General features: G+C 35.2%; 1 protein-coding gene across 1 annotated transcript in view; it reads left to right on the top strand.

Moving 5' to 3' along the window:
- The window catches only part of blo (bloated), a 43,028-nt gene extending 26,892 nt beyond the window's left edge, over positions 1–16,136 (top strand). Inside the window, exons 3-7 of the mRNA XM_017625813.1 lie at positions 3,478–3,648; positions 13,938–14,110; positions 14,170–14,721; positions 14,784–15,078; positions 15,150–16,136. Coding sequence (XP_017481302.1) covers positions 3,478–3,648; positions 13,938–14,110; positions 14,170–14,721; positions 14,784–15,078; positions 15,150–15,365 — 1,407 coding nt within the window. The 3' untranslated portion in view covers positions 15,366–16,136. The remainder of the gene's footprint in view (positions 1–3,477; positions 3,649–13,937; positions 14,111–14,169; positions 14,722–14,783; positions 15,079–15,149) is intronic.
- The last annotated feature ends 2,633 nt before the right edge of the window (positions 16,137–18,769 follow it).

Here is an 18,769-nt window from a genome sequence, read left to right on the forward strand (position 1 = left end):
AGATTTTGAAATTTTAGCAAAAGTCATTATAAACAATTAATGACATTGAAAATGAAAAGCGTGGGGCGCATGCAATACACTTGAATTGATATGAAAAGTAACATATGTATGTATGTGGGCAAATGAATAACGACCGCTTAAAATCGATCTCAAATTTGTACTTTCGCTGTAGAAATTTTAGGTCTATAATATGTAGTTTGAGTATTGTCAACGAAATCGAATGCTTTGTACTGCATGCGCTCCACGTTTTTCGTTTTCAATGTCATTAATTGTTTATAATGACTTTTGCTAAAATTTCAAAATCTAAAGTTATCAAAACAAATTCTGTGGGACTGAGAAATATTATTTTCTACTTTTTAGTCCATTTATAAAAGCGTTGTATATTAAAAAGTTTTATTTTATTTTATTTATTTTTGTTAAATTTACTGAGCAAATACAGTTTTAATATTTGTTTTTCAACGATTTTTTCCCTATATTCAAGAGGCTTCTCTGAGGAGCCCTAGAGTCCGAGGAGAAAGAGAGGAAGGCCATTGAATTCCTTTGTCTTTGCTCTCTCAAGTCGGAAAGTTGGGAGGTGCCAAACCCCCTTAATTTTTTTTTTGTACCAGCCTCAAGCTCAAATTTCCTTAAACTTTAATAGATTTTAGAATGCAATGCGATTTGCATCAATTGACAAAAAAATCGAACGTAGATTCTGGTATTTTTTGGATAAATTTACGGATCGAATTGGAACTAAAAAATCGACAAAAAATCAAATCGGAAGGTCTTGATTAATCGATCTTCGATTTAACCGATTTAAAACGGTATCTCAATTACCCATATGTTAGTGTTTGCCCGAGCTTCACCTTCGATTTGTGACGTGTGCCTTGATGTTGTCACAAAAAAGGGAGGGACCTCCACTTTTACGCCGACTCCGAACGGCGATTTTATTTTTAAGAGAAGCTGTTTTTCATGCCAGAAATACACTCGGGGGTTTGCCGTTGCTTGCCGAGGCTTGCCGTTGCTTGCCGAGGCTTGCCGTTGCTTGCTTGCGACCGCTGCGCATAGGAAGGAATCGACAATATAGGACGACAAAAATGTTAACTCCATATGTATTTGACAGATTTCAATGAAATTTGGTATCATCACTGATTTTAAATATTAAGTTTTACTGTAATATATTATCCTTTATGCTTAAACTTAATAGGCATATTTTAGCGTATCGCGCGTTTAATAATATGGAGATATAACTCAAAATTTAAGTCTTTGGGGATTTAGCTATGCTTGTTAAGTAGAGTATTTTCAGTCTAACAGACAACGAAACTTCCCAAATATGGCGAAGAAATCTGTCTTTCCATCTGTATTCTTGTATACCAACTGTATGAATTGATAAAACTTTGATTGCGTTTTCTCCAAAAAACTGAAATTTTGAAATACTTCGTTAAATACTATAAACGTGAGATATTATATTTTAGACAAGCTTCAAATTAATATGATGTTGTGAAATATCACGTCCTCAGTATCAGCTAGTGGGTCTATTTTTGCAAGCATACCTCTGATTATATATAGAAAAAGTTAATGTATTTTTAATTCCTTATAAACCATACTCCCGACAACCAAATGCAATACAAAATTGCAATGCAATTGAATGAAATCTCTCTAATACATTCTTTACCCCCAACAAAATAACTTATGTATAACAAAGAATGAACGCTGACTTTTTGTGTGGTAAATACATATAATAGATATATGATGTATTGTGGAACGATTTTCCGTCATCCCTTGTTTCGGCATTGTGCTGGTTTGTCTCCAAACCAAATTTGACAAGGGTTGACGGAAAATCGTTCCACAAGACATCATACTCCTACCCTGTCGGCAACACAAACAGCCAAAAAGAAATAATAGATATACATACATAAATAAGTAACTATTTTCAATGTGGGCACTTTAGTCCCAAATGCAAATTCATAAAAAATTCGCTAGCTTTTGGTGCGGCCTTTGACCTCTCTAACAAACTCATTAATGCGAAGGAGTGGGTGAGGCCCGCGGATGGCGGGCGCAGCGCTTTTAAACGTGAGTGCTCCAGCCGCAATCCAAACTCTTATTTGATAGGGACACAGGTGGGCATTGTTATTGGCAAGAAAATAAGCAGGTTAGCAGTGCATAGTGGCCAACAACAACGACTTAGCTTTTAGCAGGTACTATGCGCTGTGGGCCATTGCAATTTGGCTGCTATACGCGCAAATATTTGCGCTAATTGAAAGCTGCCGCGAGATAAATGTGAATGCGCGTCTGAGCTCAACTACTCCTCGAACACATAATGCCACCTAATATGGGGGAAAATGCATGAAATGAAAGTAAGTCATGGCGCCCAAATGAGCTGGTTTTTATATCGACACAAGCCATGGAGCAAAAGCTACAAAAAAAAACTGCAATAGCCTGGCCTAATATAAACGACAATCACCACGCAACAAGGAAAAAAACAACTACTCAGCGAACTGGGTAAACATGTTTACTAGCAACTTTTTGTGCTGTGGTTTGAAATAATAAAATGCTCGCTAGGGAGGGAGGGCGGCGCCGCGATAGGGGTTATATAAAACCAAATTGGAAACCTCACGAAATCAATTGCCAGTGCACACAGCTCTTGTGGTCAACCGCTAGCTGCTAGCTGTGGTGCTGCATGCAACATACACGCCAGTATGGCTATCTATTGGGCGCCAAACATTCATTTGTATATATGTAACATGCAAGTACAAGTGCCGCTATGTGTGTGTCTTTATATGCTGTATGGTATGCTGCATTTACGTGTTAACCGCAAACTGCACTTGTTGTTTATTATTGCACCAGCCACAGCTGCGACCATAGCTGGTCTTAGTTATTGTTGTTCCAGTTGTTGCATTGACTATTGCCATTGCATTTACGGTACTTTTGGTTAACCACACAGTGTGGTCGCGGCTTAGACTGTGACGGTGGCTGCTCCGAACAGGTATTGTTAGCATGTGAACTCACGTTTCGCTTATTAGGCCACAGGCAAGGGACAACAGTCACAGCCACAGCCACAGCCTCAGCTACAGAGATGTGGACCGGAGGGACGATGCAGGTGAAGTGGGAGGATCTGTGCTTTGGTTTGTTGACAGCAGCACGTTAACCGAGAATGTATATAAACGGTTATTGTTATTTCTGTCCGATCGTTCATTGCTATTCGGTGTAGCACACATATTCTTACAATATTGAGGTTCATATGCTCATTGTTGTATTTTTAACATTTGGCACCTGTGTTAACTCTTTCACTCTTATGTATATGCGCTGGTGTGTTTTTGGTTGACTCCCCAACAGGTTACCACAATTTCAACTTCGCAACATGCTCTTGTTTTCTGTTCAGCTCCTTTTTTTAAGGTGTGTAAGTATGCCACGTGTTGTCGTTTACATTTAGTCTACTTTGAGAACAAGTTTCTGTTACTAATTATAATCTTACCTAATTTTCAAATCGCTATTTAGGCTACGGATATCTCAATGCGTCGGCGTCTGTCTACACCCAAAGCTAGTCCATTGTTGCTAAAACGTACCTCGTCCGATAAGCCGAAAAAGGAATCACCACTTGCGAAACCTGAAAAAGTCAGCTGGTTCAAGTCGTTGGATAGGCGTTCGAAGAGCAAATCAAAGGAAAAGGTAAGTGTTATAGAGTTTTACGAGTATTAAATACACATTACATATTTATGAATGTAGGTGTGTAAGGGCCAATTTCAGATGAATATTTAAACGGCACCCAAGTTTAATTATAGATTGTTATTTAAATACAGTTTAAAAGGTGTTCGCACGAGGCGATTTTGCGTTCAACTTTTTTTTTCGTGCAACCCTGAGTGAGTTGAACGCAAAAGTTGCTTGAAAAATCGCATCGTCCGAAAGCCCTATTAGCTTTCGTTGGGTTTCAGATCAACTTTGTTTAAATATGTCAAACAAGTGGCGAAACTAATGCTTGTTCTTTGAAATTTTTGTTTCATTTGTTTGTTTGTTTACATTTTGTGCTGAACAGCTGATTGTTGTTTGGCAAGATTGAAATAACACAAAGGGCAATAACGCATTTGTGTTATTTCCCAATTGAATGTGAAATAACACAAATTTGCTTTATTTCATTTCTCATTTAGCAATAAGACCAACTTTTAAACTTAACAATTGAGTAACCCAGTAGACAAAAAGTACTACATGAACAAGTTAAATGGACGGATTTCTAAGTCTACAATTTTGAAAGTGCCCAGCGTCGCGGCAAATATTGATGGACACCTTAGCCACACTGCTCAAAAAATCTGAAAGTCCGATACATACACATATATAAATTCATGGACGTATTTTTGCTTAAATTGCTTAACTTCGAAAATCTTTGTGCAATTTCATTAAGTGAGGTATCAGTTTATTCGAAAATATATGTTCTTTTAAGTAAATGCTACTCATTTGACAACTTTCATAGAAACTTTTAAAATTAGCGATGGTTAAATTTGAAAAAATTAAGAAAAAAGGGGCTTATTAAATTTTAACTGGTAAGAATTCCCCAAAATCAAATCTAGCATTACATTGTTATACATCATTTTTAAGGTCTATAAATCCTCTTTTCATAACATGTTGAAAATCGGATGAAAATTAGTGAAGCTATTAACAGCATCAAGTACGAACATAACGATTCGTATGGAACTATACGAAATCTATTTTTATTTTGTACTCTACCATAGCTACAACCTACACTAGGTTTAGTTTCCGGTGTATTCCATGACTTTTTTTTGTACCACCGTTTATTTAGTTGACCGCTTACCCAACTGTTTTCTATTTTTTTTTATAAAAATTTCCATATACATACAGGGCTATTTTCCTGGGAAATGTCGTGTTTAGCAAAACCATGTTAAACGATACAAGAAACCGGAAAAAAGGGGATTACGTCCCAAGGTTCAAAAATCCCACATTTTCTTGGCGGGGTTTTAATTAAAATCAAAGATAAAAAATAATAATAAAAACTTAGTAAAAGCATTAAGAATAATTATTCTTCACTGCTAACATCAAGCGTGCGTGGACGTTTTTAAAGAACCTCGGTGTCTTATTGTCTTGTGAAGTTTTTCTTTCAATTTTGCTTGATAGTTGAAAAATGTTTCGTAAGTTTCCTTATAAGGTAAAAGACTTCCAAAACCATGTTAAATTAAGCTTTTTACCGTGTTAAATGAGAATCAGCCGCAAAAAGTTAACCACATTAGAGCGAGGCCATACTATGGCGGCAGCCATATAAAAAAATACCTCTAAATTTTTATTTCAAAATTTTAATGTAGTTGATTGATTAATCCTTATTAATACATATGTGTGAACTAAATGGTTCCATTTTATAAAACAATCTTGACTAATAGCCAAATAAAAATTTAGTTTAGTAGGAAGAGAGGTGTACTGAACCTACATTTTATTGACTAGTTTTCATACAAATAGAAGAATATTAACAGGAAATATGACCACTATTTTCCGTCACGTTTATTTCAGCAGCATAAATGTGCAAAATTACCAATTTTGAGTTATTGGGTTGACTTGGTTAACCTTTAGATGTTCTATGCTATACTAAAACCCAGAGTACCATGCGTGCACGGAAACCACATATTTCACAATGGCAATTACCTAGGTACAGAATCAAAGTACCGCGATACAGCAGTCGCCAAAAGAAGCTTNTAATTTTAGTGTTTTGTTTCCAAAGTACGATTTTAACGAAAAAAAACTGAAGAATGGTTTGCTTTCTATGAAAAAGTAATCGACTGCTCGAAACAAAACTTTCTTCTGGAGGTAAAAATGTGGAAAAAACGAGTTTCACACGAACATTTTCGAAATGCTGTCGAAGCATTACAAGTAGCTAATACATCGTCTTTTGGGAATGTTTTTAAGATCTTACGTATATTGGCAGTTTTGTCCGTTTCAATAGCCACACCTGAACGAAGCTTTTCATGCCTGAAAAGAATTAAAACCTACTTGAGAAATACAACGTGTCAAGAAAGGCTCAACAGTCTAGCATATACATATGAATATTCACAAAGATATAAATTTTTCAGTTGACGAAGTTCTAGAAGAATTTTTCAAAAAACCACGAAAAATTTGAAAATTCTTCGTTTCATTGATTTATAAGTAAAAAGAAAAATTTAGTGTGTTTAAAATTATCAAAATGTTTTATAAATAAAGCGAAAAATTGAATATATGATTTTAAAAATCCCCCCCCTCCCTCCCCGTGTATCCGTCACTGGCATTAGTATTAGTGTCACTTTTGAATTGATTTTTTCGCTTTATGTTAAACTAATTTGAAATTTGAAAAATTGCCTGCACATCAGCATCGAAATACCTTTATTATTATGATATGGGTGTTTCCAGCGGAAGGTCCACCACGACAAAAAAAAATAAAAGTTGTATATCTAACGTATTTACGGGTCGATTTGTCTGCTTTTTAAAATATATACTGGCTATGTAAGTAGAATCATGTTTGCATAAAATGGTCTTCCTAGGTGGTGCCAAGGTCGAGATATTTCGAAAAACCGTATTTATGGTCCGATTTGGTTCGAATTTGGCGTATGTGGTTGAAACATAATAAATCATAGATTTTTAATAAATTGACCCTGAATTGGCGCTGAAGTCAAAATATAAAGTATATTCTACATAAAATACATGTTTTATTTGCGTTAAAAATTCATTTAAAAGCAATATTAACAAAAATATAACGATGGAAATTTATGTCACGTGACGCCACGTCACGTCACGTTTCACACTTGGCGTTGTAAAAGAGAATTGAAACAATTTGCATTAATTCAAAAAACTCTAAAAACAACTAGAATTGCTCCAAATCATATTAAAATAAGTTTCATGAAAATAGCCATCCACAATTCGCAGAGTTTTGCGATTTTGTAAGAAAAGAAAAAATCAACTTCCATTTTTTGTCACGTAACGACACTCTGTTTAAATGCTTATATTTCAGGACCAAGCAGTTCGATTGATTTCATTTTTCGGTTAAATATAGAGCTAATTATGTGCTATACAATGGCCCAAAAAAGTTAAAGAAAACAAATGGTATTCCTTTTTTGTATCACATTGAAATCGTACGACTGTCACGTGCGCCACCATGGGAATGCCCATATATAACTGCTTATACCTTAGAGGTATAGTTTAGCCGCAAAAGGGGTGTAAAGGAAACATGATTGCCTATTTATATAATTGATATCAAGCAACATCGATGGGCTTTTAACAAGTACTGCTAAAAGTCGCATAAGCAATCTAGAAATAATTTTAGATTCCTCCAGCGAAAGCAAAAGCTCGGATGTAAAATCTGGTGACATTAAAAAAAGTGAAATAAAAGCTCAGTTGAAGGCCTATTGGCCGATTGGTGCAAAACTAAACACAAATACGACAAATTGACAGATCTGGGCCGCAACTATTTGAGCGCTGCCCCCGTCGTTCCAAGTGAGCAATTTTTTAGTGCAGCCGGCCTTATACACGAGCCTCTAAGAAATTGCCTCATGGGAGAAAAGGCAGCAAATTTACTTTTTTTTGAAATTTAATATGCTCATTTTAAACTTTGACTTCAAGATTAAAACACTGTATAGACCATAATTGATATGAATGTGTATGTATGTATGTGGATATATGAATAACGACCGCTTCAAATCGATCTCAAATTTGTACTTTCTCTGTAGAAATTTTAGGTCTATATTACGTAGTTTGAGTATTGTCAATTAAATCTGATGCTTTGTATTGCATGCGCCCCACGCTTTTCATTTTCAATCTCATAAATTGTTTATAATGACTTTTGCTAAAATTTCAAATTCAAAAGTTATCAAACAAATTCTATGGGACTGAGAATTATTATTTTCTACTTTTTAGTCCATTTATAAAAGCGTTGTACATTAAAAATTTTGAAGTGAAACTTCTTTAGCGGCGGTTGGTTGGTTGGGAGTAAATTGGCAAATTCAGCGGAAATTGCACACGGATCTGGTTGGGACGGAAATGATGCAACGGAAATGATTGGGGCTGAAACAAGTACTTCTTGTGTATATGCAACGGAAATGATGCAATAGAAATGATGCAACGGAAATTGTTGGGGCTGAAATAAGTGCTTCTTATGTGTATGCATATGGTATCTATAAATTTAACAAAAAATTGCTAACAAAAGGTTAAAGAATAACACTTAGAAAAAGACCAATACAAGAATGAAAGTAAAGGTGACTACGTACATAAATGAAGAAAAGGATAAAGGCAAAGGTAAAAATAACAACGAAAACAAACATGCGTAAAGATAAAGGCAAAAATGAAGACCAAGGTAAATCTAAACACTTTACTTATATATGTATATAAGAACAAATGTGAAGGGGAATATGTAGCTGAAAAAAATGATGAACATAAAAGTAAAGACAAAGAGGAGGATGAGAATACCGCTAAAAGCAAAGATTAAGATAGGGGAAGAAAGATTAAAATAGAGGTAATTAAAGAGGAAAGGATATAGAGAGAGACACAGAGACTCAATCTTGGAACTATTTTTGGATTTTAGAGATTTTCGGGATTCGGGAGACCTATCGATAAAATAATCGATATTTTCATCGGTTTTGTTATCGATTTTGTTATCGATATTTATCGATTTGTTATCGATATTTACCGATTTTATTTATCCGATTTTGTTATCGATATTTATCGGTTTTGTTATCGATATTTATCGATTTTGTTATCGATATATATCGAACTTGTTATCAATATTTATCGATTTTGTTATCAATATTTATCGATTTTGTTGTCGATATTTTTATCGATTTTCTAATCGATTTAGCTACCAATGGTATTATCGATGTTGCTATTGAAATTTTTATCGAATTTGTCATCGATTTTGGTATCGGTATTTTGATGGACGTTATAATCGATTTTGTTATCGATAGAGTATAATGATAAAAATGAAGATAATGGAAAAACAGAATAGCATGAATGTAATTAACAGTGGTAGAGGTAGGGATCTACATTGATAGAAAAAATGCGAAAAAATATAACCTTAAGCAAAAGCAGATGCGTGTATGTATAGATAGATAAGTGACATAAGTTTCACTTCTACAGTGTGGCCCAGGCGAACTTACTTTTTTTTATATTATTTATTTTCCAAAACAGCACGCCAGTTATTTCTCTTCTGTGCCAACTGACGCCAACTGGAAATATTGAAATAACAATATTAAAAGAAATATCGTTTTAAATAAAAGATCATAGTGAGTTTATTATAGAGCTGTAAAACTATCGATAGTCATACCATTCGATGTTTTCGATAGTTTGCATTGAAACTATCGATACTATCGATAGTATCGGAAAATTTTAGAGTGCATTGGCGAAGCTATTTATACAAACATTTAGTTTTATTTAGTTCCTGAAGAATTAGCTAATTGTTATATGGCGATTTTCAGTATCTTTGTCCTTTCTCTTCGATTTTTTAAATATTNATCGATATTTTCATCGGTTTTGTTATCGATTTTGTTATCGATATTTATCGATTTGTTATCGATATTTACCGATTTTATTTATCCGATTTTGTTATCGATATTTATCGGTTTTGTTATCGATATTTATCGATTTTGTTATCGATATATATCGAACTTGTTATCAATATTTATCGATTTTGTTATCAATATTTATCGATTTTGTTGTCGATATTTTTATCGATTTTCTAATCGATTTAGCTACCAATGGTATTATCGATGTTGCTATTGAAATTTTTATCGAATTTGTCATCGATTTTGGTATCGGTATTTTGATGGACGTTATAATCGATTTTGTTATCGATAGAGTATAATGATAAAAATGAAGATAATGGAAAAACAGAATAGCATGAATGTAATTAACAGTGGTAGAGGTAGGGATCTACATTGATAGAAAAAATGCGAAAAAATATAACCTTAAGCAAAAGCAGATGCGTGTATGTATAGATAGATAAGTGACGTAAGTTTCACTTCTACAGTGTGGCCCAGGCGAACTTACTTTTTTTTATATTATTTATTTTCCAAAACAGCACGCCAGTTATTTCTCTTCTGTGCCAACTGACGCCAACTGGAAATATTGAAATAACAATATTAAAAGAAATATCGTTTTAAATAAAAGATCATAGTGAGTTTATTATAGAGCTGTAAAACTATCGATAGTCATACCATTCGATGTTTTCGATAGTTTGCATTGAAACTATCGATACTATCGATAGTATCGGAAAATTTTAGAGTGCATTGGCGAAGCTATTTATACAAACATTTAGTTTTATTTAGTTCCTGAAGAATTAGCTAATTGTTATATGGCGATTTTCAGTATCTTTGTCCTTTCTCTTCGATTTTTTAAATATTTTAAACCTATAATATAAAAACCTAAAATTCCCAATCGTAGAAAAACAAATCGCTTGTGAACGTAAAGAAAACTGTATGTATTACAAAAAATGTTCATCAGTCCAGCTCCGGCGATGCCACAGTATTTTTGCATAGAACTCACTCCAAAATTTACAGAAAAGTCCATATTTCAAGCGTGCGTTACAAGAACACAAATCATTGTACAAATAGCCGAACCGTACCCCGACTTATACATGATATAAAAAACAAGAATCTCCAAAATTTTACTAGCCCTGGCTTATATAAATAGTTTCTTCAATCGACGCAGAATCACCAACACCATAGTATGGTTCCAAAAAGATATTAAAACTAGTTGTTTTTCAAATTAGTTACACCCGATTTACATGATTCAAGTACTTTAAAGCAATTCTGGTTCATTGTCTTTTGCGTTTCCTATTTGCATTTACACGCTTAAATTTTGTTGAATTCCAGACGCGTATGTACTCTTCCCTTTTCTTCTCAACACATCTCTTCCACTGGCAAGCAGAAACGAATTCAATACTTGAACCGTGTAAAACCCGGCAATAGGTAAAAAAAATAGTGATGTGTAAGCAAGTCAATGTTGCCAAATTCCCGTTTCCAAAAATAAAGAAATGCATACTAAGTAGTAGATATAGTATAATATATTTATAATAATATAATAATATTTATATTTATAGTGGCCAACGACCATTCGATAGTGCAAAAAAATAGAACCATTCGATAGTATCGATAGTACCATCGATAGTTTTACAGCTCTAGTTTATTAATAGAACCACAAATCAAAAATGGCAACATTTTTAAAAATACTTAGAATGAATTACAAAATTTAATTAAAATTATTTTATTTCATTTTATTTCTGCTCTCTATTCCGGCAACTTCGGCATTCCCTCAAAGGGTTGTTTCTATTATGAATGTGAAATGGCGTGACGAGAGAAAAACGCGACTGCCTCACTAATAAAAAAATGAACTTCTGATTTATATTAATTTAAATATTGATTGCGATAAAGCATATCGCTAGCTTAGAGTGAAAAGTTGCTAAGTCCCAATTTAAAAATTGTACAAGAGAGGAAAAAACTGCTTGTAGCCATTTTCTTCAAATATTCCAAAACTTTTGAATACAACATTTTGCCTGTTTAAAGCAAAGCGAAACTCCATACGAATCAGAGGGATTTGATCTTTACTAAAATATTTCGTACTATATTGGCCTTGTCGAATTTTCTAAGCTTTTTTAAACTTAGCAAATTTTGCTTTCATTGAATATCAACGAGAAAACATAAAACAAGGACCTTTACGCTTTTCGAAACGATGCATTTTTAATTTGTCATGCCTCCTGTATGAAAATATGAATTTTCATAAAAAGTGGATTTTCACTATAAGCTAGCTAAATGATTATTTCAAAGAAATATATTTTTTTAAAGAGGAATGCATAAGAAATAAAAAGGATGTACATATACTTAAAAAGCGTTTTACTTTTTCTTTAAAGTATAATACTATATCTATATTTTGAAGTGTACTATATTTTTTGAGATTTTTTTTTGGGAGAGTACTATAAATATCTTAGAAAAGGTTGGCAACCCTAATTGGAAATGCCAAGTGAAGACAATTCCTTCTCCACCTGGTATTTCCAATGCAGACCGTCCTCTTCCGCTGTTACCAGCATCGCGACCCGCGTTGAATACTTTCAGAGATGCAGCGTTTCTGTCCATTCGAACGACATGACCTAGCCAGCGAAGCCGCTGAATTTTAATTCGCTGCACTACGTCTATATCGTTGTAAAGCTCATATAGCTAATCGTTAAATCGTCTGCGGTATTCGCCATCGCCAACGCGCAAAGAGGTCCATAAATCCTGCGCAGAATCTTTCTCTTGAAAACTCCAAGAGCCGCTTCATCAGATGTTTTCATTGCCCATGCCTCCGCGCCATACATCAACACAGGCATGATGATTTTTTACGACGAGAGAAGACTTTACTTCTCAGCTGCCTACTCAGTCCAGTAGCACTTGTTGGCAAGAAGGACTCTCCGTTGGATTTCAAGGCTGACAGTATTATTGCCCAGTTACCAGAGTTTTTAATTTCTGACGCTTTCATTTTATTTTTTAACATTTTGTAACGCCACGCAAGATTGGAAATGCCCATATGTACTATTCCTAATAAAATACAATTATTTTTAATACAATGTACAATATATTGTTAATTACATTAACTTTGTAATGTATATTTTACGATTCGATACGATAAAAGGGATCTGGTACTCGATTCCAAAAATATCGTTTTGAAAACTATCGAGTAAAAAGTACCGGTATCGAATGGCAAAAATATCGATATGGTATCGTATCGAAATTCGTGTCCCTACTGCTAGTATTGTATAAAGACTATCATACCTCTTCCGAATGTTCACGAACATTTTGTAACGGAGAAATGTAAAATTTTTATAACAAAAACGGAAACGGGAGATTTATTTCTTCTTCTTCTTTGGCTCTGTAACCACCTAAGCGATTTTGGCCGAGTTCAACCAAGTATGCCAGTCGCTTTTTTCTGTGCCAACTGGAAATGCCAAATGAAGCCAAGTCCTTCTCCACTTGCTCTGTCCATCGTAGTGGTGGCCTCCCTCCTCCTCTGCTACCACCATCGGGCTCCGAGTTGAATACTTTCAGAGCTGCAGCGTCGGTGTCCATTCGAACGACATGGCCAAGCCAGCGGAGCCGCTGTATTTTGATTCGTTGTAAAGCTCATACAGCTCATGGTTCCATCGTCTTCGGTACTTGCCGCCGCCAATACGTAAAGGCCCGTAAGTCCTCCAGAAAATCTTCTCTCGAATTCTCCAAGAGCCGCCTCGTCGGACGTTGTTGTTGTCCATGCTTCTGCGCCATATATCAGCACGGGCGTGATGAGTGATTTATAGAGTGTGGTTTTCGTACGTCGAGAGAGGACTTAACTCCTGAATTGCCTACTCAGTCCAAAGCAGCACTTGTTGGCAAGAATGATTCTGCGTTGGATTTCGAATGTGGCATGCTGGATCCCAAGTAAACGAATTTACTTCTAGCTATCAGCAGTAACGTGGACGGCAAGGCGGAAACACGCTGACTGTTTGATGACTTCGTATTGTCCTCATTGACCACCAGACCCATTTACTTTGCCTCCCTATCCCTCTTGGTAAAGGTTGAACAGACTTCGCGGTTTTTATTACCGATGATGTCGATGTCCTCGGCATACGCCAGCAATTGAACGGGTTTGTAGTAAATTGTGGGAGATTTATTAACTGGCTAACCCCCCTCCCACCTCTCCCCCAGCGTAGAATGTGAATATGTGGAAAAAATTTGCGACCTTAAAATTATTTAGCAAACGCTTTCATAAAATTATATGCCAAATTATAATAAGCAACATAAAAATATTTAACTAAACTCTGCCTTTTTTCATTTTTATTATCCTTTTTTAGAGATCTTTGTTAATATGATTTCTTACTAAGATAGTTTGAACCAATCAAGCTAAACGCATATATGTATTTCGGCAAACATCTGCTTACATACGTATAAACTTTTTCTACTTAACTAATATATCTATGTATCTCTCTTTCATAGCTCGACGTTTCGGTTAATGGCCAAAGCGAATCCTCCACTATGAAGCGTACTAAAAATTCTGGAAGAACTACCTCAGCGCCACCACCAATTCCACCAAAAAATTTGCGTTTCTTCGGTGATACAGATCTCGATTCGAATCCGCCAACCATAACCAAAGCTAATACCACTCTCAAGTAAGATGAACTCTATACGTACATACACATATTATCATCTAATATCTATTTCTTCTTAGAACAAGACCCTTAGTACCATCCACACTTAACCGGACGCAAAAGTACTCGCAAAGCGCTTACCATTTGGACCGCCTCAATACCAACCCACAGCAAAACGATTACCGTAGAACCCTCTCGTCCGCCACGCAGACGGTTGGTGTTGGTGGCTCGCGACTCAAAAGTTCTTCAATGCATAATTTGGAAAATGGCGGTGTGGGTGGCGATGAAGTCGATTTTCGTAAACGTCGGCACTACTCACGCTCACGTGATTTAGATGACATCTCAGAGAGTGGCTCCGAAACCGAGGACCAAAATAAGCGTCCAAATGGCGGGGTGAGTGGGTCTCGCACCCTATCACGCGAGCGCTTGGATCGTTCACATCGGTATGACGACCACACCTATCGACGCAGCAACGATCGCCACAGCACACCTTTGGCCATGACTACTTCTACGCCGAATGGTATTGCTGCAGGTGGAAATGAAAGAGACATGCGGAAAACTCAAAATCATCTGATGGCGCCTCCGAAGCCTGCGCGCAGTGCCGAGCGTCGTGTGGCGTCTTCTTTATCGAGGTAAGTCTCAATAAGAGATAAAGCTTCAAAATTTCGCCTTTGTATACTATTAATTCTCTCAGAGAACGTGATCACTTTCCGGCAGAGAGTTCGGGTACTGAAGGAGAGTCCAGTTTACAAAGTCAGCGCAGCGTTGTCTACCTGCACGCTACGACAGTTGGTGCCATACCACAGCCATATCATTTGAGACGTCGTTCCATATCCCGAGACGACCTTCGTTCGAACAAGGGGAAACCACAACCATTACAGCCGATGACACGCACTGTCTCTCGATCGGTGTCGATGTTGGCTCCATGGAAGCCGAAACTAATCAGCGAAGGATACGAGATCAACTACTCCCAAGAGCAAAATAAACGAGTGAGACATTCATTGAAATTAAGGTGAAAGAAATCTAATGGCACAGAAAAATCTTTCCATTTCTATTACAGATGGCAACGATGCCTCGAAAGCCACACATGGGTAGTTCAAGTACTCTCACACGTCCAAGCAAGAAATCAGAAACGCCTACCGCTCGAACATTGCGGCGGCATGATCACCTGAAAGACGATCAGTCATCGTTTAGGCACTCATCCACTACAAGTGCCTCTAAGTCCGCACTTTCGTCGAATTTACGCAGCGGCGATGGACGAAGGAAGATCAAATAAACTAGTGTAAACTTGGCCCACAGAGAGAGTACTAGAGGGCGATGGAATTTTAACCAAACTATAATTGTTTAACTGCAGGAAATATTTTAGCATTGCTTGCATTCTATGGAATGTAAGGGGGTTAAAGAGAAAAAGCTCGCTAAGTGCGTCGACCGCAGAAACTGGTGCTCTTCATATAACAAAAGCAAGGCGCATGTCAGAGAGCGAAAAAGCGTGAAACGGCCGTGCCAAATATACATGCATACGTGCACAGATACATATGTATTTACTAAAAAGACGCATAATTATATCCTTATGGTATAAGATAATCGAAAAGCCCTTTCTAAACCCTAATCTTTATGCTTAATAACGAAAGCTTCACAGTCAGTGCGAAAGTTAATTTCACACAATTGTTCATATTATACATACATAAATATTTAAGTATAAAACTGAGACATAAGCACTTCTCGTCAATACTTATATGCCGTTAAAGTTTCAAAGTTCGATATGTATCGGCGAAAGAATGCAAATGCGTTTATCGAATGTATGTATGTATGTATTAATATTTAGCTAAACATCAAGCTAACTTAATTAATGATTTATTTAAAATTTAAGTGCCAGTTAAAATTAAAACAAGAAAATATAACTACTAATAAGCAAAACGTATCTACATATATAATACAAGCCTAAAACATTTACATAATTCACATTCCATTTTTGGAGTATTGTAAACTGTAAAATTTTTCAAAAATAAAGAGAGTAATTAAAAAAAAATATTAAAATAGTACGACGTTGTTGACTATGTTATGATATACTCAGGGATAGGGATGCAAACGATGCATCGAATATATCGGTTCAAAATTGAATGTTTGCCATCGATGTTTACAATTTCCTAAAATCGCTAAATTGACGATACATCGATGCCAGTTGTGAGTGATTCAGACTTGAACTCAACTTACCCATTACACTCCTAAATCATTTTGACTGGCTAAGAATTTCATTACTTATTCTTTTGGAGAACATTCAGAATTTCCGAGTTTACTCTTATCTTTTGATATTAAAAATGCTTACTATCATTAAAAAGTACCCCGTTCCCGTTGAAATTTCAACGAATTTGCTTATTTTTAGAAAAATTTACAATTTATTTGAGAGCTGTCAACTCTCAAAGTTCTAATTTGACATAAAATTCGTGATCAGCATGTCAAAAAACGTAAGCAGTGCTATTCTCAAAAAGATTTTCTTAATTTTAGAAAAATTGTCAGTTGATTTGACAGCTGTCAACTGTCAAACTATAAATTTAATGGCATATTCAGATAGCATTACAACAATACTATGATCCCGCAGTTTTATTATAATCGTGACAGCCCTTCTTATTTTTCCTGTAAAACATGCTATTAAAATTAATTCAAATTAAGTAAAATACCCACCGTTTAATACCACTCCTCTTCGATATGCTACAAAAAAAAACGCGTTTAAATAATTACAATTATTTAAAAATATGAAAAGAATTCAAAACTTACATTTCTGCTGCTTTCAAACCAACAAATACTTTTGTAAATTGGGGCTGTCAACCAATAAAAGTAAAACACAACCCAATAAACATTGTGCTTGGTTAACAATTCGAAAATGATTGGAAAACTAATCTTTTTTTCAAGTCTCACCTTCGATAATGAATGTGGAAATAGGTTCCTATTCGATTCGAGAACTAGGCCATTCTCCAGCAAAACGGAACCTTCGTTATCCAATGTATTTTACCTTCATTATGAATTCGAAATCCAGCCCATTATCGAAGGGAAATTTTAATGAGAGAGAGTGATTGTCTTATATTTCCCTTTGAGAATGACCTGGATTTCGAATTCATAACGAAGGTAAAATACGTTGGATAACGAAGGTTCACTGCTTTCACGTCTAATTTTTTTTTGAAGTTTTCATTTTATATAAATTATATTATTATCTAAATTGCTAGTTACAAATTTTTATTTTCCCGAAAACAAACGCGCGACCCGCTTTAGTTGAAAAAATGAAACTTTATAATAAACATAAAATTTCCAAAAGCATTAAAATACGCAACTTTCTCTCTTGTTACTATAGTTCTGATTTTATTTTCGAACCAATTTCGAGTGTATTTCCAATACACTATGAACGTTGGAAAACTAAGGTTGGTTATGAGCTCGTTCTCGGTTCGATATGCATATTGGATATCGAAGGTCATTATCGAACGTTCGCCACAATGTTTATTGGGAAAGTCTGATGCTGTCTTGAGAGGTACATAAATATATGTATGTATGTAGGCATCTATTAAAATGTGTAAAAACAAGATCAAAAAATTTGTTGGTCAATTCTGATCGCTTAAATTCGAAGTGATTTTGTCAAAGAGTGCAGGAGTGTAAAACTTCGATCGGAGTAAAAACACGGTAGCGTACACACACACATACGCCAAAGTGTGCTAAAAATAGAATGTGCATAATCATAAGCACCCTGTAGTCAAATGAAATATGTAGTTGTAAACTACCTCACAACTAGTATGAACCGCATGCCCAACTAGTCAGCCAACTATCTTCTTTCCATGCAATCAACTGGTATTTTTAACGTGGGGATGTCCTACGAGATGGCAGTTGTCAGATTTCGGTCAGATATATACCAGTCTCATACTAGTTGAAAATAGACAGAAAAATACCAGTCCAATTATGGATCAAAACCACTACTTTGGGAGTGAAAGAATAAGACGAATTCATCAATAATATAGAATCAAAAATAAAATAAAGTCAAAAATAATTGAAAATGATCAAAAATAACAAAATAATGACAAAATTAAAATTAATGAATTAATTAAAATTTTTTTAAGTAATTAATTATTAATCAGGTGGTAATATCGGTATTTAATCATTAAACGGTTATCCAAAAAAACATGCTTTAATTAATAATGAATATGAATATTAATCATTTAGGGGATTCCCTTAAACTTTTAAAGTCTTAAACTGTGTAAAACTCGTAAGTTTACGAGGCTTTTACGGGAACGCCCCCTTTGTGAAAAGGTGCGTAAACTGACTGTTTGACAGATAAACCAGGATTTTGTGAAGCAATTTTTGTTTCGTAGTATTTTCCATAACATCCCGCCATCTTGTCTCTACCAGTATTAGCTAAGATAAAATTAAAAATGCCGAAAATTAGCAGAAAACTCATGATAGTACTGTTAGTGGATGAAATTCACTCTTTTTATTCACATATTATTATTTTTCATTTATTTTCAATATTATAAAATACATTTTAGTATATAATTTTCCGCTCCTCGGCAATACTGAAGTGTACGAGGTCATTTGCGCATCAAATTTGCCTCGTAATTTTACAAGGGGCTCGTAAATAGAGCTCCATACAAATTTTGACAGTTCTTTTACGAGGCTCGTAAATTTACGAGGTTTACGAGG

Source organism: Rhagoletis zephyria, unplaced genomic scaffold (genome assembly GCF_001687245.7).
Source record: "Rhagoletis zephyria isolate East Lansing unplaced genomic scaffold, Rhagoletis_zephyria_1.1 Rzeph_scaffold_04267, whole genome shotgun sequence".
NCBI classification, from domain to species: domain Eukaryota; kingdom Metazoa; phylum Arthropoda; class Insecta; order Diptera; family Tephritidae; genus Rhagoletis; species Rhagoletis zephyria.